Below are 23,868 nucleotides of genomic sequence, written 5' to 3'. Positions count from 1 at the left end.
AATTTTACTACAGTGTTATGGATATGGTGCTTAAAACATGAATTTCAAGTATATTTGGTTTGATTAGATACAATAAATTCCAGAATAGTATAGTGATTAATCTCTCCAAAGGTTTGAAAAATTCCTCATAGGAAAGTTAAAGAATTACCACAAATTATAGAAAGTATAGAGTCTTATCTTGTTGGTATTCTATATAGCAGTTTTTCATCTACTATATAGCAGAATTTAAACAATCTATTATATATTATTTTAGGACTATTTAATAGCAGCATTCAGCCAGAAATTGTCTCAAGATTATGGAGGCAGGGGCAGGCTTTTCCTTTTTTTGGCACATACTGAGAGCTTTTGGCCCATTTGGATACAACATTTGGTAACATTGTACATTGTAAAGGTAATTTCTAGGTAACTTCTCACTTTTCAAGAAAAATTTTACTGATTTTTGACATGGTATATGTATAAGATTGCCTGACCTATCAAAGAAAAATATATTATACCAAATTAAAATTGAATTACAGATGTTTACTGTCTATATGTCTTAAATATGACACAGACCATATCTATACTGCAAATTGTTCACAAATGGGAATCCAGCAATTTACCTAACACTCTGAGTGATAAATTGCATAATTGGCCATAATCTTTCTACTTTGTCTGGCTCCACCATTTCTTCAATGTGATTCTTCAGTCCTCTCATTAAGAAGTAGATTTTACTTCTCTAACCTTTATATCTAGGCTAGTATTGTGACCTCATTTGTTACTTGCCATAATAGAATATTGTGGAAGTAATGATGACCAGTTTGGAGCTTAGGCCTCCAGAGCCTTGCTCACTTTCTGCTTGCTTTGTCTCGTGGAGCCATCGCTCTTCTAGGCCCAGGTGAACCTTTGTGAGAGTAAATGGGAGACCATGTGGATTAGAGGCAAACAATTCCATTTAAGACTGGCCTCCTCCAGCCAATCTAGTCAACCCACAGCTGACAGAAGTGCTTAAATTACCCCAGGAGAGACCAGAAGAACTAATCAGCTGACTTTGGCCCAAACTGGCAGTGTTGAGATAATCATGAGTTCATAAGTAATTGTTATTGTAAGTCACTAAGTTTTAGATGTCAAAGGCAAATTGATAAAAAGCAGAATTGCCTCCCTCCTAATATGTGTGTGATGTGAGTGTGTGTGTGTGTGTGTGTACATGCATGTGTGTGCATGTGCTGGGGATTAGGACCCAGGCCATTGCTCTAGGTTAGTACTAGGCAAGTACAGTACTACTAAGCTATATCCTTATTTCTGAATAAGCCACTTTCTTCCCTTTTCTATACTTTTGTTTGGCGTTGATGGTGGTACTCAGGAACTTGCACTGGCTATGGCTTCCTTGCTCTGCTTGTGTTCTTCCGCTTGAATCATCTGATCCATCCTGTTGGTTCTTTCTTTTCTTTCTTTCTTTCTTTCTTTCTTTCTTTCTTTCTTTCTTTCTTTCTTTCTTTCTTTCTTTCTTTCTTTCTTTTTCTTTCTTTCTTTCTTTCTTCCTTCCTTCCTTCCTTCCTTCCTTCCTTCCTTCCTTCCTTCCTTCCTTCCTTCCTTTCTTTCTTTCTCTCCTTCTTTCATTCTTTTTCTTTTCTAGTTATTTTGACATAGTCTCACAAATATTCTGTTGAGGCTGGCTTCAGATCATGCCTCTGGACCTCAGCCTCCTGAGGAGCTAGGGTATGGGTGTGAACCACTGGTATCTAAAAGAGGAAGGCCTTTTTGAAAACTGGAGGTCATTTTGAGATTGTACTGTGTTTTTGTTTTTGTTTTTGTTTTTGCCAGTCTTGGGCCTTGGACTCAGGGCCTGAGCACTGTCCCTGGCTTCTTTTTGTTCAAGGCTAGCACTCTGCCACTTGAGCCACAGCGCCACTTCTGGCCGTTTTCCATATATGTGGTACTGGGGAATTGAACCCAGGGCTTCATGTATACGAGGCAGGCTCTCTTGCCACTAGGCCATATTCCCAGCCCTGTACTGTATTTTGAGGGCCACAGGTCAAAGTAATGTAGGAGGTAATTTTTTTAAGTATACTGATACCCTTTATTTTTCTTTTTTTTATTTTTGTCATCAATTTTTGAGAAGTAACACTTGGGACTTCAGTAAATCAGAGGAACTTGCTTATTGAAATAAATATTTGTGTCCATGGTAAAAAAAAAGTATTTACTTTCATTTAAAAAAATCATTGTTTTGCCTCTTCTGTACCCCATAATGCTTAAAGTGTTGGGCCTCTGCTAAGTAGTGGCTCTTTGCTTTTTCTTCTTTCTCTGCAGATCTTGTTAGGCTACATATCTTTATCCAGCCTGTTCCATGTTTCTTTACTGTGATTGGTTATTGAGCTCAGATCTGGGTAGGGACGGGGGAATAAATTTCTTTATCTAAGTATTATCAATTAGCAAGTTAGTCAATACAGTATTTGTTGGTTTGAGAAATAACATGAGCATGAACTACAAAAAAATAAAAAAATAGAGATGTGTAGAAGAAAGAAATAGTATCAGAAAAGCTTGTATGACTGAACTCAGACTAACAGATATCCCCCCCCCCACACACACACACATACACCGTGTCCAACTGGAAACTTGAAATCGAAATTCTTTACACAAATTTAGTGGTTCAATTCCAAGAGAGTAGTTAAATCCATCTGTGAGTTATAACCCTGGGAAGCTGGCTCAAGGAATACCAGATGGACCCCCTGTGTTTTCTTAGGCTCTTTTTTCATGGTGCATTGTTTCCAGAGCCTTTAAATAAAACTAGTGAGTATGAGTATGCTTTGTGGAGTATGGTAAGCCCTCTTGGAAAACATTGTGTTTATAATGTCCTAGGACAAGTTAATAACTATTGTGAATCATATTCTTCATCTGAAACAAGGTGAAGATGATTTTTTAAAGTTACAAACTTCTCAAGGGCTATTATAAGAAGTTTAAATCAGTTAATAGATATTTGACATATTGATACATGGAACATGCATGTATCAGATTTCCATTACTAGGACACCTATATGAGACAATCAATTTATACAGAGAAAATGTTTATTATAGCTCAGAGTTTTGTAGGTTCCCTCTATGATTGGTTAACCCTATTGCTTTTCTAGCTGTGGCAAAGTAGCACATTCTGGCAGAAACATGTATCCAGGCAATATTGCTCGCTTCACCAGGATATGGCCCTGGTCCCATGCCCTCAGTGACTTAAAGACTTCCACTAGACTCAATTTCTGAGACTCTACTACCTCTCAATAGCCAACGTCTGGGGACTGATCCTTTAACACATGGGCGATACCTAACTATAATTATTGTGAGCCTGTCTGAAACCTTAGCATGGAAGACTCAACTTTCAACTATGTATGTGCTTGAAAATTTCTTCCTGACTTTAAACTGATTAGGAAAAAATGTCATGTTTTAAAATAGTTCTTAATTGTTCATACTAATGGGTAACTTTGGAGTGGCATATGTACATAATTGAAAAGTGATTTATTTGTCTACAATACAATAGTAGAACTTTTGATAGGGCCATCTCAAATGCCCTAGTTAGTGTTTATTTGGAGAGTATTATACAACTAGGAGAATAGCTGTTTTTCTTTCTTGCAAATATTTGGCTTAAGCTAATGCTAAGTTTGGAATGTTTAAAGTAAGAAATGGTGGTGGGTTGTGGTCCAGTATGGATGGACATTGGTCTCACCTACATCTTGCTTAGAAAAGCCATATTGTAAATCTAGGTACTTGACAATATACAGCATGCCTTTGGAAATGAAGTTGGGAGGTTGTTCTGTGCCCATTGCATTTTGAAGACGTTGTCTATAGCTGGGACACTTGGAATTAAGCATATAATGTTAGAAGATAAGCCAAATGAAGAAAAGAAATGTGTGCGGGGGGAATTCAGTCATAATGCTCAATGTTAAATTAAGAAAATTGAGGGGGTTGGTAGAGATGGGAGAGAATGATGAAAAGGGTGATATTGATCAAGATGCATTGTAGTTATACACTAGCATGTTGAATTGTAACCTCTTTATATGACTACTTAAAAATAATAAAAATGTAACTTAAGAAGAAGAAAAAGAATCCCTACCATCTTAAGCAGATCTGAGCAAGAACTTTTTGGCAATTTGTAAATCCTAAACTAGGAGAGTGAAGAGAAGGTAGGATGAAAGATCTAGAAGGCTCTATGTATTATACGCTCAGATTATTTCAGAAAAGGTTCAGCCATGAGACCGAGACCTGCTGGAGTGATAAAGGCAGACTCAGGAAGTGAAGATAGAGAGAATGTAGATTTAATTTTAAGATCCTGTTTGTTCAGCTACTTTTTAATTGCATAGGCACAATTATTTCATTCTAGAGAAATGAACTAGGACAAAAAACACTGAGATTTGCCTCTGATTTTAAGCATTGAAGTTTTTAAGAAGTCATCTTTCTATTTCAGCTTAAACTTAAGGGCCTCATGCTTGCTAAGCAGGTACTCTACTACTTGAGCCATACTCCCAGCTCTGATAATCTGTTTGTTTTTTTATAAGTTTTAAAAAAAGTTATCGTAAAGGGATATACAGAGGGATTTTAGTCCTGTAAGTCAGGTAATGAGCACATTTCTTTCTGAACAGTGTCACCCCTTCCCTTGCTTTCTCCCAGTTTTTCCCTCCTGAGCTCCCCCCTACAAATTGTTTTTTTCAGCATAATGTCTAGTGAGTATCACTGCTGTATTTGTTCAGCTTTTGTCCCACCATTTCTGTGCTCCCCCTTTACACTCCTCCCAAATAGATAAACTTACATATAAGACAAAAGGTACAGGAAACAAGAACAGCAACAAAGGAGAAAAAATATAAAAAGAAAACAAAAGAAACAAAAATAAGAACACCCTCTAATTTCCATTTCTTGGAGTTCATTTTGGTAAATATCATTTTATATGATCATATGCATATGGCTGTTGAGCCTTTGTGATCCTCTCCTAAGTGTCAGATTATTTATTTCTATTACAATTTACAGTTTCCTCTTTCCACAGTCACTATCTTTCTATATTTTGCTATCTGTTTAATTTACAGTGTTGCAGCAATTAGGCATCAATAGAGTGTTGTATCATCTGTTTTCTAAAGTGCAATGCATATAGCACATTTCCACAGACATCGGCATACTTTGGGGGGGGGTAAAGATCTTTTTTTTTAGTTTTTATTTATTTATTGTCAAAGTGATGTACAGAGAGGTTACAGTTTCATACGTTAGGCCTTGGGTACAATTCTTGTACTGTGGTTTTATTTGGTGCTGGAGATTGAACTCAGGGCCACATGCATGATAAGAAGTGCTCTGCCACTGCCTGGTATGTCAGCATATAGTGCTTTGTCAATGCTTTACCTTTATTTTTTATTTTTTAAACTATCATTTTAATTTATTTTTCCTTTTATTTTTTTGCCAGTCCTGGGGCTTGAACTCAGGGTCTGGGCACTGGCCTTGGCTTCTTTTTGCTCAAGGCTAGCACTCTGCCACTTGAACCACGATGCTTTACCTTTAGAGACTATGAAAACTATTTTTCATAATCAGCAACACACAGAGTGCTCAGAAAAATCTGTTTACTTGAATCGTAGATTCAGAAACTTTGCTATATAAAATCTTATCAACAACACTATGCACTGCGCATTTGTACCCATTTTGACACACAGAAGTAAACAGATACATAACTTTAAATACAAGATTTTTGGGGCACAATAGTCTCTTTTTCTGATAGTAGTACTTAGATTAATATTAAGCTTTCTTGTCCTAAGCTTAATGTTAGCCCTTTTACAGACAGTCTTGCTTTAATGTGAGCATGTCAAAGATCACTCCACTTAAACTCTACTTAAACTCTCTCTTCCAATATTCCAATATTCCATAGTAAGCTTGTCTTTCTTGTGTTTGGTGGGACACTATTCACTCTGGCAGTATTTTCTTTTGTTGCAAGTTAATAAAGCTGACTATGTTATAGTTCTTTCCTGATGGGTCTTTTTCTGACAGGATTTATAAAAATACATATCCATAGAGGGTATCTTTTGTTTTGTTTTTCCTTGTTTTTAGGCACCCACATACAGTATTTGAAAGAGATTTATCCATGTTACAGTATGCAAATCTAATCCATTAATTCCTATTTTTGAATAGAGCTTTATCCTGTAAACACATCTGCACTCCCACACTTCTTATTGTTGTTAATCCATTCTCCTGACTTGCCTCCAATTCCTTTGTGCTATAAAAAATGCTGCCTCTCTTCATGCCATTTCCTCTCATAGACCTGCTGGGGAATTTTCTGGAACATACCTACTCTGAAATAGTCCTGCTGTATTTTAAGACATACTGCCAGGATTTTGCTAAATATATTACCAGAGTAGTATTTCCAAGGTATATACTTGCCAGAACTTGGCATTATTTTCTGCTTTCCAATGTTCTCCAACTATATGGATATAATATGGTTTTCTATTTCTGTTCTGATCTGTATTTCTTTGAACACAAGTGAAGTCAAGAATCCTATGTCAGTAGTTACTTGTTGTTTTTCCCCATAAAATACCTATTCATAGACTTTCTCCCTTAAAAAAAACTTTGCTTTCTGTCTTTATATAAATAAAGCTTAGGAGTTTTTGCCTTGTTATAATTTATAGCAAGGCAAAACAATTTATAACTAGTCAGAAATTAACAACAGTAGAATGAAGTGCAGTGTAAAAGTGCAAAAGATAATCCGTTACAATTGGATCATCATAGGTTCAGAGGAAGTTGTGAGAAAACCTAGAAAAGAAGTGATAGAAAAGAGAGACCACTGTCCAAGCTAAAGCTAGCATCATGGACAAAGGCCAGAAGATGGAAGACATCAGCTTTAACAGAGGGTGTGTTTATGGTAGTGTTAATTAACTTTGAATAAAAAAGATTTAATTAGTAGAGAGCTTGTAGAGCCTTACAATAGTTAATGTTAGGAGTTAACTTGACAAGTTCACAGGGTGTAAGACAGGATGTAAGAGCTTACTTGTGAGTGTGTCATTGGGGGATTTCTAGATGAGTTCTGCATTTGCACTGGAGGACTGGCCAGTATAAATGGACATTATGTAATCTATGGAAGTACTTAATGAAACAAAAAGGTGGAGGAAGGGAGAATTCCTGCTCCAGCTGGTACATTATTAGTCTTATCCAGACTTACACTAGAATTTATACCATCTGCTTTCTTGGTCATCAGGCCTTTGGAATCAGACTGGAATGATAACACCAGATCTCTTGGGTCTATCTCATGCAGATTGAAGATAATGGGAATTCTCAGCCTTCACAATTGTGTAAGCCAATTCCAAACAATGAATCCCAGAATAACAAATAATTGAAATGTCATATAGACTACTGAAATGTCTTTATATAATATTAAAATATTTCATAATGTTATATGGAAGACTAAAATCTCTATATGCAATATTAAAATATATAGTAAGTCTCATATATAGCTATAAAGTTTTTTTTATCATAAGAAATTAGCTCATGTAATTATGAAGGATGAAAGCTCTTACAATTTCCCATCTTCAAACTGGAGACCAGGAAAGCCAATAGTATAGCTTGAGGCTGACTCAAAGGCCTCTTGGTTTTGTTTCTCTGAAGAATACTAACTAATATAGCCCCTGTGTAACAATATCAAAAGTGAGGTTTTGGAAAGATCTAATTTTCTTAAGACAAAGGATCATGAAGCTAGACTAATGATGAGAATAGATTGTATGTAGGAAGTGAATCTTTACTTGGAATGAACAGAAAATATTTGCTGGGTATTAACATTGGGAGTAACAAAGAAAGAATACTTAAGAAGGTTAACAAAAGGAAAAAGAAGATTTGACAACACTGTACATATAATGAAAGAGCTATTGATTATTCTTGAATTGGGGGTTGAACTCAAGCTTCACACCTTAATAGGCCAGCACTGTTACTGGAGACACATCCCCAGCCCTCCTTTTTAGCTCATTATTTTGGAGATGTAGTCTAGTGAACTTTTTACCTGGACTGGCCTTGAACCATTGCAGTTACATAGCCTTTTGTGTAGCTCGAATTGCAGATAGGAACCACTGGTGCCTGTATAAATTCTTATGCTATTTTTAGTGTGTATACTGGGAATAAGAGGATATGATAATAAGTAAAATAAGATAAATTTTTAGGAAAAATAATCAATAGAAGAAGGTTGCCACGGTGTTATAACTTTTATTTGAACAAGTTACAGAATGTAAGGTGTTCATGAGTTTTATTCATTTTCCTTGCTAGACTTACTTTCCATGTTTTCTAATCGCTTTCTACACACTCCCATTTATTAAGTATTTGTCTATATTTCCTGACATCCTGGAGAACAGCAATCAGCCTTTGTAAAACTTGTCTTATTTTGTGACATTCAAATGCTGTATTAAAAATGGCAGTTTTATCCCCAAATGATTGAATATATATATGTGTATATATATATATATATATTTACATTGATTGATTTGCACATGATTTGCTGAATGCATCCATGTTGTAGTCCCTTGAGCTAATATAATTTGTTAAAAATCCTCTCACAAAGTGCTGGGATTTGGAAATAGCCTTATTATACACAAATGGAATTTATTAAAATGGAATTCTATATGTATTATTATTTCTGACATCATCTTAGCTTTTTAGTCTCCTCACAGCATGCTGCTTTGGTAATTATGCTAATGCTAGCTGATTCATGAGGACAACTTCCCAAAGTGCACTTAATTAACTTGGCGATTTTGTAAACAGCTGTACATGTAGGTTCCGCAAATTGTGGGGATATGTCAATCTGACGTGTGTACAGTCTGCCTTTCTAACCTCATCATTTTTTTTAAAACTAAAATTAAAACAACATGAAATTCCAATCTGGTACCTGCTTAATGAAGGTACCTTCTTAACTTCAGAAGTCTGGGAAGTGTCACTTTTATTATTATTATGATTATTGTAGTGGTACTGGAGTTTAAAGTCAGTGCCTCTTTCTTGCTAGGTATGTGCTCTCTACTGCTTGAGCCATACCACCAGTCCTTTTTGTTTTAGTTATTTTTCAAGCAGGGCCTTGTTTGTTGCCTAGAGCTAGCCTTGCGCTGCTCTCTTCCTACCTCTGCCTCCTGTGTAGATGAGATTATAGGTAAATACCACTATTCCCTTTGTGCTTCGATCTGCCTCAAACCACAACCCTCCTATCTCTGCCTGCCTAGTATCTGGGATTACAGGGGTCATTCACCATGCCTAGCTCTGAGATGGAACTTTAGCTAATATGACTGGAGAAAGTCTGACGGCCAGGCTGAGTCTGTTGGGCAGGAGGAGATAGATAGATTTTTGTTTTTTTTTAAGTTTGGAAAATACTAACATGTTTCAGTGGAAAAGAATATAAAATTTCCATTGTATGACTGCAATGTGATTGTCCAATTTGTTGGTCTCAGTAACCAACATTGCCCTTCAGTGAACATCAGATTTCTCATTCAAAAGGCTTCATGATCTCTGTTTCTTTCACTCTCAGCTGCTATATAATTTGAAATTTTTCTGACTCATTATTCTGATATAAGTGGAAATCACTTGAAATTTAAGCCTATTTAATATAAAATCTCATATCCTACTCCTACTCATGAGGTGTTATTCTACCTAGGATATGTAGCCAAAATTAACTATTCTATTCCAGATATTAAAGCAAATTAATTTAGGTGAACACTCGGGATAGTGGATCACATGAGAACCAAGACCATACTAATCAAAATGGGAAGAAGAAACATCATTAGGAAGGAGCAGGAGGAAAAATATACAGGAGGAAACTAAAATATACAACTGTAAGCTGAAGCAGTTGCACAAAGATGACAGTGGAAAGTAGGGTTTTAAGTAATCTTATCATGATTCCATGAAAATGACACTCTCAGATAAGTCACAGAAGCTAAGCTAGGGGTATGTCTGGATTTCTCAAGGAATGCAGTAAGGTTGACTCCTCTTAATCATGTAGATGACAGTCCTGGGTACAATCTCTTTGGGAACTGGTGAGGTTACATCTAAAGAAATTCAGTCATTTATTGCCCAGCCTTTTCTTTGACTTCAACAGTCAGAACCTCTTCCCCAGCCTCAGCAGAAGGAGCCATGCTGATGATGAGTGGTTGGTGGGAAGTTCCTTGTGGTAAAACTGCTCTTCTAGTCAAAGGGGGCTTTTCCTGTGCTGTAGGATGACTTGCTTGACATTTGTCTCTGTCCAGTGTTTTCTCTTCTGGCTTTCTTCCTTTATCTTCATATTCTTCGCCTTTGCCCTCTCCTGTTTTGGAATTTTCATTTTCTTTCTGGAAAAAAAAGCAGGCACAAAGAATTGGTATTGAAATTACAATCAAAGATATTGGAGTCATGACCAGGACAGACACTGCCTGAAGGAAATAACTGTGTGAGGCAGGTCTGCCTTGCTTCCAGCTGTCATTGGACTATGTTTGCTTGTGTGCTGGAGAAGGGAGCTGAGCTGTTTTGTGGGTTTACATTGTTAGTCTACATCACATTTTTCTCTGGCCCTACCAAGGAAATTTCTTACTGTTGTTCCTTGTACTCCTATCATCATTAGATTCAGGACTTGAGAGACTTTGCTTTTACTTTTATGTATTTTTGGCATATTTTATCTATTTTATAGAGATGAAATAAATATTTTAAATGATCTTTAAGTGGTTGTACAAAGCGGTTTCAAGTCAGCATGTCAACTTATTATTATAATGTAGCTCCATCAAAATCACTTCTTCCATCTTTCTTCCCACCTCACCTATCCCCTCATGTGACGCAGTTCCATTTTCACATATGGTCATTGAATTTGGATAGGAAATTTTTAGTATTTGTGTTTAATGAAATATTAACCAATTACTATATGTAATACCTGCGGGGTGTATGCTTTCCCTCTTGCATGTATGTATGAGAAAACCTCAGCGAGAAACTCATATCCCTTTGCTAATTTAGTAATCTCCATTTGTCTTATCAGTGCCTGAGTTGCGTCTTTTTTTTTTTACTGATTCTATTTAGTATTAGATATTTCATAGCTTAAAAAATATGCTGTGTTCCTTACAAATAATGCTTGTAATGAACTTGTGAAAGACTTGCCTAAAACTGATTGTTCACAGATAAAATTGATATTTTTAAATTGGCAGATTTATTTACATAGTTCTTTATCCCCATATGTGTACTGTATAGATGATTATTTCTGGATGGATATAAATGAGACATTTGATTTTCACTGTGTATCTTTTTTCATAATTTGGATATGTAAAAATTAAAGAGGCATTTTAGTCTGTTGAGTAGGATTGATTTTTTTTCCAGTCCTAGGTCTTGAACTCAGGGCCTGAGCACTGTCCCTGGCTTGTTTTTGCTCAAGGCCTAGCTCTCTACCACTTGAGCCACAGCACTACTTTTGGCTTTTTCTATATATGTGGTGCTGAGAATCGAACCCAGGGCTTCATGCATGCTAGGCAAGCACTCTACCACTAAGCCACATTCCCAGCCCTAGGATTGATTTTATATTTGCTTTACTCATATTCTGAAAGATCCATAGCCATTCCTATTATTGTTACACTATAACAATAATGTAAGTTCAAAAAACCTGACTTTCTGCTCTATTTCTCAGTATGTGCTCTCATAGCTTTACTATAAAATAAAAAAATCTAGAAACAAAGGAAAGGAAAAACAATCACATTTGAGTACTTTTACATTTTTAGGAATTAGAGAAGTAAGTCGAAACTCTGAGTATTCATTTTTTGCTCTGTAACTAATTGTGCTCTTACTTAAGTTCTTCAGTCTGGATCTTGGTTTCTTCATCCATGACATGAAAGGCTTGGGTAAAATATGTAACCTTATTTCTGTCTTTAATCATTTTGACATTTATTTATTTATTTATTTATTTATTTTGGCCAGTCCTGGGCCTTGGACTCAGGGCCTGAGCACTGTCCCTGGCTTCTTCCCGCTCAAGGCTAGCACTCTGCCACTTGAGCCACAGCGCCGCTTCTGGCCGTTTTCTGTATATGTGGTGCTGGGGAATCGAACCTAGGGCCTCGTGTATATGAGGCAGGCACTCTTGCCACTAGGCTATATCCCCAGCCCTCATTTTGACATTTATTGATTGAATATTTGTGAAATGTTTACTGGAATGTTGGCCACCTAATGTATTTATCCCACTATGTTTATATATTTTAGCTGCATGTATACTGTTGGCTCTTACTCATGATAATTCTGTTTTTAAAAAAGGTTTTATTAAGTAGTTGTACAAAGAGATTACCATTCCATACATAATTCTGTTTTATGAAGTGAAGTGAGCACTGGAATAGCATATATGAACCATTGTTCTCAGAGAAGATAGAGAGTTAGTCTTATGGGTCTTTGCCCTTGTGTATTTTTTGTTGTTTTTGCAAATCCCGAATCTTGAATTCAGGGCCTGGGAGTTTCCCCTGAGCTTTTTTTGTGTTCAAGACCAGCACTATATCATTTGAGCCACAGCTCCATTTCTAGCTTTGGTGGTTAATTGGACATATGAGTCTCACAGATTTTCCTGTCTGTGCTGGCCTTGAATTATGATCCTCACATCTCTGCCTCCTGAGTAGCTATTATTATAGGCATGAGCCACCAGTGCCTGGCTAGGCCACATTTTTGTTAATTGATAATACATAACCTTTTTCATGGGTTTCTATTTGAGATGCTTTATTTAATTGGTTTGAAGAATTGTTTTTCATTACATTGAGTTCATGGACAACAGCCTTATAACTAGTGCTTCAGTAAAATTTATTCTATACATGTATTTTCTCTATAAGAAACACAAAGTATTTTTGCACATAGGAACTTATGAACTTCAGCACTCATTGGAAGGCCATTTTTTCTTCTGGAAAATTTTAGTTTTATTCTTTGTTTTAAAAAAATATCTTTAAGTAGTGTACAACAGAGTTGCCATTCACAAGAGCAATGTATCAATGATCAATATCACTCCTTTCAACATTCTCACCCATCTCTCCCTACACACTCCTTCTCTCACTCATTAATTTTGTAAGGTGTACACTGAATTCTTCACTGAATTCTCCATCAAGATCACCAAAACATTTAAAAAAGCATAAAATGAAATTAAAAACGAGCACAAAACAGATTGCAAAAGCATCACTCCTTTGCACTATGGAGCTGAAACAAGAAATAGAGGTGCAAGATATCTCCTTCAGTTGGGAGTGTATGCATCAGGTAGATATTCCTTTCTTTCTTTTCTTCTTTGGCATATGCATTTGTTCATGAATGATCACAAATTTATTAGAACTGTTCATTTGTGTACTACAAATATATAGAGTATAGAGATTCGCAAATAAAGGCGCCATAAGTAATAAAGTTTGACAGAATTTATAAATATATATTGAGGTAATCTATATAAACTTATGAAGATTTAATGGAACGGTATCTGAAGATAAAGTTTCAATAGGAATATATATGAAGCAGTATTTATTAGCATTAGATGACTCTGAATTATTCCAATGTCTGAAATGTAATTAGATGGAAGCATATCTGTGTGTAATGAGCCCCAGGCTCTTTCTATCACAGCCCTCCATTCATTCCCTTATTACCTGAGCTGTTTGCTCTCTTTTCATTGTGAAGAGTCTTCCAAGATCTGCTTTTCCTGGGCCTCTCAGAAAAGCTTGAAATATCTTGGTTGCTTCTTTTTTTGATGGGAAGAGAAAAGCAAGTCCTTTTCTTTGAGGGGTTATCTCTGTGGCCTTGCCCTTCTGCTTTAAAAGCACTCTGAGGACAGGAGACAAACATAGTTTTGGGAAGCCCTTTGAGAATTTCTACAACATCTACAATACTGCACTGGGTTGTACTTAGAATATTTCATGTAACAGTCTGACTATAGTCATGACACACACATCCTAACAAAGCTAACCCTGTCCATATCTAATGGAGTTTTCAAGTCTGTACCTGGCTTTCTTCATGAGGAGTCTTTTAGAATCTGGATAATGCAGCAGGATTTCTTGGAGGGTCTTTTTGTCTAGAGTTAAAAGGTTGGCAAACCCATGGGCCACTACATCAGCAGTTCTACGGTTTTCCCCTCCTGTTGCCAGAAGGCTGCAAGAGAGAAAAGCAAGACTTGGCCACTCATCTCCTTCCTCTACAGAGATGTTTTAACAAAAATAAACAGAAAATGTTATATGCATTTATACTCAGAGCACATTTGTTTTTCATAACACATGCCTCATGTTTAATGGGAACTAGTTTATCCCACCTGAGGGAAGAACATTTTACCTGTCACAGCCCCTGAAGCCTATCATATCTAAGGATAATGGGAGACTAAGTAAGTCCAGTAAAGGTCATAGCACAGGGACACATAGTGCAAAGACTGAGACTCATTAACATTTTAGTTTTTTCCCCTCCCCTACCACACCAATAGGAAGGACCACCATGCAACAGTACTGCATTATAGCAACAGCTACAAGATGCACATGCTCCTGGAGGAGGAGTACTAAAGGAAGTGACATTATCACAGGGAGACAAAATCCATGACACAAGAGACACTTGGAACTTATGTACCTGTAGATATGGCAAACATTTTCCATACTTAACTCTTAGTCAGATAATCTAAAACTTCTAGGTCCATTTGTCTCAGACACTATTATCTGTTACATCATTTTGAGTTTTCAAACATTCTAAGGAATATTAAGATGCATGAACAAGAAACAGCCTGAAGAGACCAAGTATGGGGTAGAACTAGACTGAATTAAGACAAATTTCATAATAAAAATCCCAAATTAAAAATAAAGTATGCTAGTGCACACCTGGTGATCCCAGCTGTTTAGAAGAAGAGATAGGAAAATCTTGGTCTGAAGTCAGCCTCTGCAAAAGCATGAGACTTTATCTGAAAAACAAACTAAAAGCAAAAAAGTGAGGGTGGGAAGCAAATGGTAAAGTGCTTGCCTAGCAAACACAAGGCCCTGAATTTAATCCCCAGTATTATCAAAAGCATATAACAAAAATAACTACGATTAATATGTTAAGAAATCTAATGGAGGGCTGGGGATATGGCCTAGTGGCGAGAGAGCTTGCCTCGTATACATGAGGCCCTGGGTTCGATTCCCCAGCACCACATATACAGAAAACGGCCAGAAGTGGCGCTGTGGCTCAAGTGGCAGAGTGCTAGCCTTGAGCAAAAAGGAAGCCAGGGACAGTGCTCAGGCCCTGAGTCCAAGGCCCAGGACTGGCCAAAAAAAGAACCCAAGAAATCTAATGGAAAAAGTGTATTAGTCATCATGCAAGGGCCCATGATTAATATAAATAGATATGGAAATTCTTAAAAAAAAAAAAAAAGAAATGTTAGAAGTACATGACATTCAATAGAAGTGAAAAATGCTTTAATGTACCCATCAGTAGACTGGCATAGGAAAGACTCAACTAGCTTAAACATAGGTCAACAGAACATTTCCAGAGGAATAAAATGCAGGGAAATAAACAGAACTGAACATTAAGAACTGTAGTATAATTTCGTTTTTGGTCGTGAGACTTGAACTCTGGGCCTGGACATTCCTGAGGTCGTCAGCTCACAGCTAGCACTCTACCACTTGAGCTACAATGCCACATCCTGTTTTCTGGTGGTTAATTGGAGATAAGAGTCTCATGTACTTTCCTGCCCAGGCTGGTTTTGAATCACAATCCTCAGATCTCAGTCTCCTGAGTAGTTAGGATTACAGGTGTGAGCCACCAGTGCCCAGCAAACTACAGTGTAATTTTAAAAACCAAAATATACATGCAAGTGGAAGAGCAGAAGGAGAAGGGAAAGAGAATGCATCACATCTTTGAAGCCTCAAGGGCCTAAAACTTTCCAACACTAAAGTCAGATACCAAACTGTGGAAGCAGGAATATTGGGGAACATTAATTGGGATAAATATAGGAAAAAAAAAACAAGCCCAAACTCCAAGTTATTCCTAAGCATATATTCAATCACAGAAAACTGAAGTAAAACAGAATATCTTGGAAGAGCTGGAGGGAAAAGGGTGAATAATTAAGATATGAAGAAATAGGGATAAGAAGTACAGTGGATTGTTTATCAGAAATGCAAGCTGGAGAGTAGAGTGAAAGATTTTAAATTGTTCGAAACAAGCCACTAAGAATTTTATATCCACTGAAAGCATTCTTTAAGAAGCATTCTTTAAGAAGAGTATAAGTTTTGAAAGTAATCTTTATAATCATTCTAATTTCTTGGAACTTGTAATATTTCCTGTGGCATCTGTGATATAACTGATTTGAATTTCCTTTCTTCTTTTTTTCATTAATGTTGCAAGTGGTCCATCATTCCTATTAATTTTTAAAAAATCAGTTTCTTGTTTCATTGATTTTATGTATTTTTTTTAATTTTCTATTTCTATTTCAAAACTTATACTCACAAAAGAAGGAAAACCTAGCAAAAAAAATGGATGCATTGTTAAATAAATACAAATTGCCTAAACTGAACCAAGAAGATATAAACCAGCTAAACAAGCCAAAAATATGCAAGGAGACAGAGGAAGTAATTAGAAGTCTTCCAACAAGGAAAAGCCCAGGTCCAGATGGATTCACTTTTAAAGATGAATTAGCACCAATACTCCTCTAGCTTTTCCATAAGATAGAAACCGAGGGAGCAATTCCAAACTCATTTGATGAAGCCAATATCACACTCATCCCCAAACCAGGCAAGGATCCAACAAAAAAAGAGAACTACTGACCAATTTTTCTGACAAACACAGATGCAAAGCCCTTCAAGAAAATATTAGCCAAAAGATCCAGAAACAAATAAAAATATTATACATTATGACCACATAGGCTTCATGACACAAATGCAAGGCTGATTTAACATACACAAATCAATAAATGTAATTCACCATGTCAACAGAGCCAAGGACAAAAACAACATGATCTCAACAGAAGAAGAAAAAGTAACAAACTAGGAACAGAAGGAACATTCCTTAAAACAATAAAGGCTATATATGACAGATCAACTGCCAACATCATACGAAAAGGAGAAAAACTAAAACACTTTCCCTAAAATTAGGAACAAGGCAAGGATACCCACTCTCTCCCATCCTCTTCAATATAGTTCTGGAATTCTTTTTTTTTTTTTTTTTTGGCCAGTCCTGGGCCTTGAACTCAGGGCCTGAGCACCTTCCCTGGCTTCTTCCCACTCAAGGCTAGCACTCTGCCACCTGAGCCACAGCACCCCTTCTGGCCGTTTTCCATATATGTGGTGCTGGGGAATTGAACCAAGAGCTTCATGTGTAGGAAGCAAGCACTCTTGCCACTAGGCCATATTCCCAGCCCCTCTGGAATTCTTAACCAGGCAAGAAAAGGAGAATCACATAAGAAAATAAGAAATTAAACTATCCCTATTTTTTAAAAGTAAAGAAAAAAACATAGACTTTTTCACAATAGCGAAAACTGAGAAAATCTTTGTTAGGAGATTTGTCATGCATGAAACATTAAAAGAAATTCTTCAGGGAGAAACGCAGTGGTATAGATCGGAAGCTGACTTCTCCACCAAGAAAGAATATTGTGAAATGAAGAGATTAAAGTGAGAAAAATATTTTTATTTTTCTTATCCTTTTTTGATTGAATTACATTTACTTTTTAAAAATCAACATTCTTACTTTTGAAATAACATTTGAGCGGGTTTCTTTATGACATTTTTATGCATGAATATAATGTACTTTGATCAAATTCATCCTTTTCAGACACATTCACTTGTATTCTTTTCTCATGCTGGCCCCTTCTTTTTTCTTCTTCTTTGTTAGTCTCAATTTAAATAAAAGATAATTGTTTAGCCATGTTTCATATCTATACTCCTAGTTATTTTAGATCTAAGGATTGCAATTCAATGCCAGCCCCAGGAAGAAAATTCGAGGGACTCTTATCGCCAATTAACCACCAAGAAAACTAGAAGTAAAGCTGTGGCTCAAGTGGCAGAACATTAGCCTTGAACACCAAAGGTGAAGAATACCACTCAGGCCCTGAGTTCAAGCCCCAGGACCAATACATACATACACACACACACACACAGACACACACAGACACACACACACACACTAATTTTTTAAGTATTAACTTGACAATGTGTTTGGCAATAATAGCATATGATTAACTGCAATGAGTGAGAACAGTGTCATAAGGGATAAGAGAAGAGAATGAGAAATTTTCTAAGGTAATAATAGTTCTACATATGAGGTGGTATAGGTTTGTGTGACTGTGGACAAGTTGATTTAAAATGTGTATTTAAAACTTTAGGGCAACATTAAATCTTTCTGTTTATGTTTTTGGAATGATCTTGCTGTATGCCCCACCATAGATTTGGGGTCCTCCTGCACCCACCTGCCTGGGATTACAGGTATAAACTACAATACTGGCAAGTTAGAGTTTTGAATACTGCCCAGTCTTCTAGGATTACAGATATGTGCTTCTGGCACCTGGTTAAGTATAATGATTGTACTAAGAGAGGAAATAGAAATGAATCATAAAAAATGCTCAACTAAAAACAGAACAGTAGGATAAAATCCAGAGGGTCATGGTTCAAAACTAACTTGGGGGGGGGGGAAATCATAGCTTTACAAAAATATGGCTTGAAGTATGTTTGAAATGGTAGATCATTAATCTAACAAATGTGAGCTCTGAGTTCAAACTCTAGTACAGGCAAGATAAAAACAGACAACCAAACAAGATCCAGGCAGGTGTGGTGATGTACATCTAAGTCTTCACACTCAGGACATGGAGGCACAGGGACTTTGAGTTTAAGGCCAGAGCCACTTACTGAAATCATGTGTTAATAAGACACAGGCACTATCTATCTGTCTGTCTATCTATCTATCTATCTATCTATCTATCTATCTATCTATCTATCTATCTATCTATCTATCATGATAATCTATTCTACTGAAATTCTTCCTCTCTATACAATGACTATTGATATTTGAAGGACAATCATCAGGTGAGTCAATTGAATTCACCTTCCTGAAGCCTCAAATACAACATAACCCAGTGGTTAGGCAGGGCTGGGTATCACTGGGAAGGTTAACAGGAAACTGAAAGCCTCTACGACTGTGTCAGACTATAAGAAGAGAGCGGAAATAACATATTTAAATGTCAGGTTATTTTGAGATTTCTCAAGCTTTAATTAAACTTGCCTACAGGTTACACGTTTGGAGTGCTTGATGAGGTTTTGAACGAAAGAAATAGTCTGTCTGCCAGATGGATTTTGCCCAAACTCTCTCAGCAATGTTTAAAATAGCATCTTTTTTTCCCCCTGTTGCCCACAAAATGCTTCTCTAGCATTCCACCAATGGAAAGTTTCACTCACTAAATTGCTTAGTAAGAAGGTTCCTAAAGATTCTCAGCTCTACACAGAATTTCTTAAAGAGCCCAGGCTGAAGGACAAAGAGTTGAGGTTAATGTGAGTGAATTGAGCAGTGGCTCAGGAAACAAAGGATCAGATTCTAATTCTAGACCTACCTCTATTTTCTGTGACCTTAGACTCTAGGGATTTCTTGATTTTCAGTTGAATCCTGTAAGCATTAAGTCCCTACTATGTATTCAACATAGTGACATGAGGTTGGGGAAGAGAATTATTAAAGCATGATATGATTTTGTGCAAACAATACATGGCTTAAGGACCAAAAAACTTTATTTCTTTCTAAGTCTGTTTAATTACTGATCTTTCCTGTACAAAACAAAGCCATCTTTAGTCTATTATAGGAATCTGATTATGTTTAAAAACTAGTTGAGCCATTTTGTGTGGTGGTACCTATGTAATTTCAGCACCCTGGAGGCTGAGGCAGGAGAATCAAAAGTTGCAAGCAAGTTTAGGTTACTTAGTGAGCATCATGCCTGACTTGGTTGCATAACAATGTCCTATCTAAAAAAAAACAACCCAAAACCAAAAAACCAAGAGAGCTCACTATATTAACATGCCTGTAATCCCAGCTACTCAGGAACAAGAGGCCAAAGGATTTGGAGTTTGAGGCCAGCTCAAGCAAAAAGTAATGAGCCCCTAGCGCGCGCGCGCACACACACACACACACACACACACACACACACACACATTCCATCTTAAAAGACTTCAGATATAGCTCAAGAGCCAAAGCCCTTGCTCAGCAAGTATGAAGCCCTGAGTTCAATTTGAAGTACCACAAAAGAGAAAAACAAAACAAAACAACAACCAAAAAAAAAAAAAAACTAGCTCTTTGTAGACCTGTGGTAGTCAATTATGAAGAAATTGAGATGAGGCAAGATTTATGGCTGAATAGTTGTTTGTTTGTTTGTTTTCCAGTCCTGGGGCTTGAACTCAAGGCCTGGACATTGTCCCTGAGCTTCACTGCTCAAGGCTCGCACTTTCACTTGAGCCACAGCACCAATTCTGGCCTTTTCTATTTGTGTGGTACTGAGGAATTGAATCTAGGGCTTCATACTTGCTAGGCAAGCACTCTACCACTAAACCACTTTCCTAGCCCTGGCTGAATAGTTTTTTTTTTTTTTTTTTGGCCAGTCCTGGGGCTTGGACTCAGGGCCTGAGCACTGTCCCTGGCTTCCTTTTGCTCAAGGCTAGCACTCTGCCACTTGAGCCACAGCGCCACTTCTGGCCGTTTTTTTTTTCTGTATATGTGGTGCTGGGGAATCGAACCCAGGGCCTCATGTATATGAGGCAAGCTCTCTTGCCACTAGGCCATATCCCCAGCCCCTGGCTGAATAGTTTTAAGCCCTTGTTTGCAATGTATGACTGGACATTGAGCTATTTGTTTGGCACACTAAGTATGCCAAAGTTGGATGAAGAAAAGTCATTATATGAATACTATGAAAATAGTATATTTAGACACTATGAGAGAGAACCTGTGTGTGTAAATGTCAAGAACAAACAGCTGTTTGAACACATGCACACACATGCCATTGCTATATACCCACAGCATACACATTGCTATGGTTTGAATGTGTTTTGCAAAGTTCATGTATTAGAATCTTAATATCTAAATTCACATATGAATGGTATAGGAGATGGGGTTTGGGAACTTAATAGAACTAGATGAAGAATTATCAGCACAGCTAGCAGTTTTGCTTTATCTTGCTATGTGATATCCTCTGCCTAGTTATGATATAGCACAAAGGTCCTCACCAGAAGCTGAGAAGATGCAATGCTATGTCTTGGTATTCTCTGCTGGGGAAGATGTCCCAGATCTATGAGCAAATTAACCTCTGTTCTTTATAAATGATTGATTTCAGGTAGTTTCTTATAGCAATGGTAAATGAGCTAAGATGTACACACATATTCACATAGACATAAGTAGCTTATATGTGTGTGTTTATATATGTATGTATGTACTTATTTATTTATTTTGCCAATCCTGGGGCTTGAACTCAGAGCCCCAGCACTATCCCTGAGCTTCTTTTTGCTAGCACTCTACCACTTGAGCCACTGTGCTACTTCTGGCCTTTTCTGTTTTTGCGGTAGTAAGGAATTGAACCTAGGACTCCATGCACTCTAGGCAATCACTCTACCATTACCCAGCCCATTATCCTAGCCCATGTGTGTATTTCTTTATGAAAGAGCTAGAATATTCAGATTGTTCCTAGCCGTTTATTGATTCTAAGAAACTTTCATACTGCCACATATGACAATACAAATTGCATGAAGTATACTTCCTAGAATCGAGCAGTGCGCTTCCTACAGTGTGCTTTCTAGCTAATGTATTCAGAAAGCACGCACCTGGAAAAACTGAATATAAGAGAACTTGCATTGAGCCATTGTGATCCTCAGATTGGACTCTCCTAGACATCTACTAATTATTACCAGTGAGGGAAACACAGAGTCTTTGTTTCTTTGGGTCTGGGTCACTTCACTTAGTATACTTTTCCCCAAATCTTTCCATTTCCTTATGAATGGATCACAATAGCTCAATTACTATGTACATATGATCATGTAAGATGATGCTAAGTGAAATGAACTCCAAGATATGGAAATGTGTGCCTTTCATTGTTGCTGTTATTTTTAATGTGCTGTGTGAAATTATTTCTTTTCCTTGCATTTTTATTCTCTATGGTTTAGCCCCTGTTGACTCTGTGTTTGATTTTGGTACTCTGAATATTTTATACACATTTATTTGAATTAGGGAAGGGAAGGGGAACAGCAAAATGATGAGATAAAGGATAAAAGGTGAACCAATGCAACAGCCATACTTATAAGACAGTATGTTGGAAATTAACTGTACAACTCTGGGTGGGGGGATTGGGGAGGAGTGAAAGTGGGAGAAAAATAAGGGAGGAGGTAACAAGTTTGTAAAGAAATGTACTCACTACCTTACATATATAACTGTAACCCCTCAGGGCTGGGAATGTGGCTTAGTGGTAGAGTGCTTGCCTAGCATGCATGACGTCTTGGGTTCAATTCCCCAGTACCACATAAACAGAAAAAGCCACAAGTGGCACAGTGGCTCAAGTGGTAAAGTGCTAGTCTTGAGCAAAAGAAGCTCAAGGACAGTGCCCAGGCTCTGAGTTCAATCCCTAGGACTAGCAAAAAAAAAAAAAAAAAAAAAAAAAAAAGCCCATAACTGTAACCCCTCTGTACTTCACCTCGAGAATAAAATCAAATTAAAAAAAAGAGAACTTGTTTTGGGTGGAAAAGCAAAAGGAAAACAAAATGGAGAGATAAATGAAATTCATATTAAAAAGTCAAAGTTTTGCCATAGACATTTACAAATTTGATTTTAAGTCATTCATAGTATAAACAGAAATCTATTCTTGGTTTTAAAGCAGGCATGTTGCTGAGAATCTGGCCTAGTGGCAAGAGTGCTTGCCTCGTATACATGAAGCCCAGGGTTCAATTCCCCAGCACCACATATATAGAAAAAGGCCAGAAGTGGCGCTGTGGCTCAAGTGGCAGAGTGCTAGCCTTGAGCAAAAAGAAGCCAAGGACAGTGCTCAGGCCCTGAGTCCAACGTCCAGGACTGGCAAAATAAATAAATAAATAAATAAATAAATAAATAAATAAATAAAGCAGGCATGTCTCTTTCAGGGCTTAATGAAGAGGCCATGGTGTAAAACAGGGAAAGCATCATATTCTCCACACACAGTAAAATACCTAGGACTATTTGCAACACTGTGTTTTGTTTTCAACTACAGTTACATAGGAGTAAGCCAATAAATGGAACCGTCTGCTCAGTGCAATGTGTTCCAGATATCTTGTGCTTTTTGGTTGTTGTTCTTTCTCTGAAATGATCTGTGATACTGTTTAGAATATTTGAAGAAATAAGTTATGCTTAAACGTTGCCTTTCTTTGATGGGTCATTTATTCTTTCATTCATCCCTCAATTTATTCACTTATATTTGCAGTGCTAGGAACTAAACTCTGTCTTCACACATGCTAAGCAATTGCTCTACAACTAAGCTATACCCTTATCCCACAGCTGGGCTTTGGTAAGTAGGGTTTTTGTTTTTCTTTTGTATGGATTTGAGATTGTGCTTTGGAGATTAATCATGCAGGAGAAGATAAAGAATTCCTTGTTGCATTGGTTTGTCTTTTACCTTTTGCTCACCATTTTGATGTTCTCCTTTCCTTTCCTGATTCAGACAAGCATATATACAATACCCAGGATACCAAAATAAAAAGTGACAACTATGGCTAAACCACAGGGAAGACAAACAAAAGAAAAAGAAATAATTTCACATAGTGCATTAAAAATAACCCTCTGTACATCACCTTGACAATAAAAATTAAAATAAAGAATTCCTTGCATAAGTTGCAATAAAAAGAATTAAATGATATATAAATGAGTGTATGCTCCCATAAGAGACTAGTTCTTGGGTTATAAAGATAATTAACATCTGCCTTCAAGCTGTTTTCATCTAGGAGTAAAGTAAGTTGTATAAAGGGAGTTGGA

The 23,868-nt window shown here is 36.9% G+C and overlaps 1 protein-coding gene across 1 annotated transcript in view; it reads right to left on the bottom strand.

Annotated features, from left to right (window-relative positions):
* Window positions 1-10,016: 10,016 nt before the first annotated feature.
* The window catches only part of Cngb3 (cyclic nucleotide gated channel subunit beta 3), an 88,740-nt gene continuing 74,888 nt past the window's right edge, over window positions 10,017-23,868 (bottom strand). The window contains exons 14-16 of the mRNA XM_048358651.1: window positions 13,909-14,055; window positions 13,557-13,731; window positions 10,017-10,277 (exon numbers count right to left, since the gene is read on the bottom strand). Coding sequence (XP_048214608.1) covers window positions 10,017-10,277; window positions 13,557-13,731; window positions 13,909-14,055 — 583 coding nt within the window. The remainder of the gene's footprint in view (window positions 10,278-13,556; window positions 13,732-13,908; window positions 14,056-23,868) is intronic.

Source organism: Perognathus longimembris, chromosome 12 (genome assembly GCF_023159225.1).
Source record: "Perognathus longimembris pacificus isolate PPM17 chromosome 12, ASM2315922v1, whole genome shotgun sequence".
NCBI lineage: Eukaryota > Metazoa > Chordata > Mammalia > Rodentia > Heteromyidae > Perognathus > Perognathus longimembris.
This window is presented reverse-complemented; position numbering and strand designations above follow the sequence as displayed.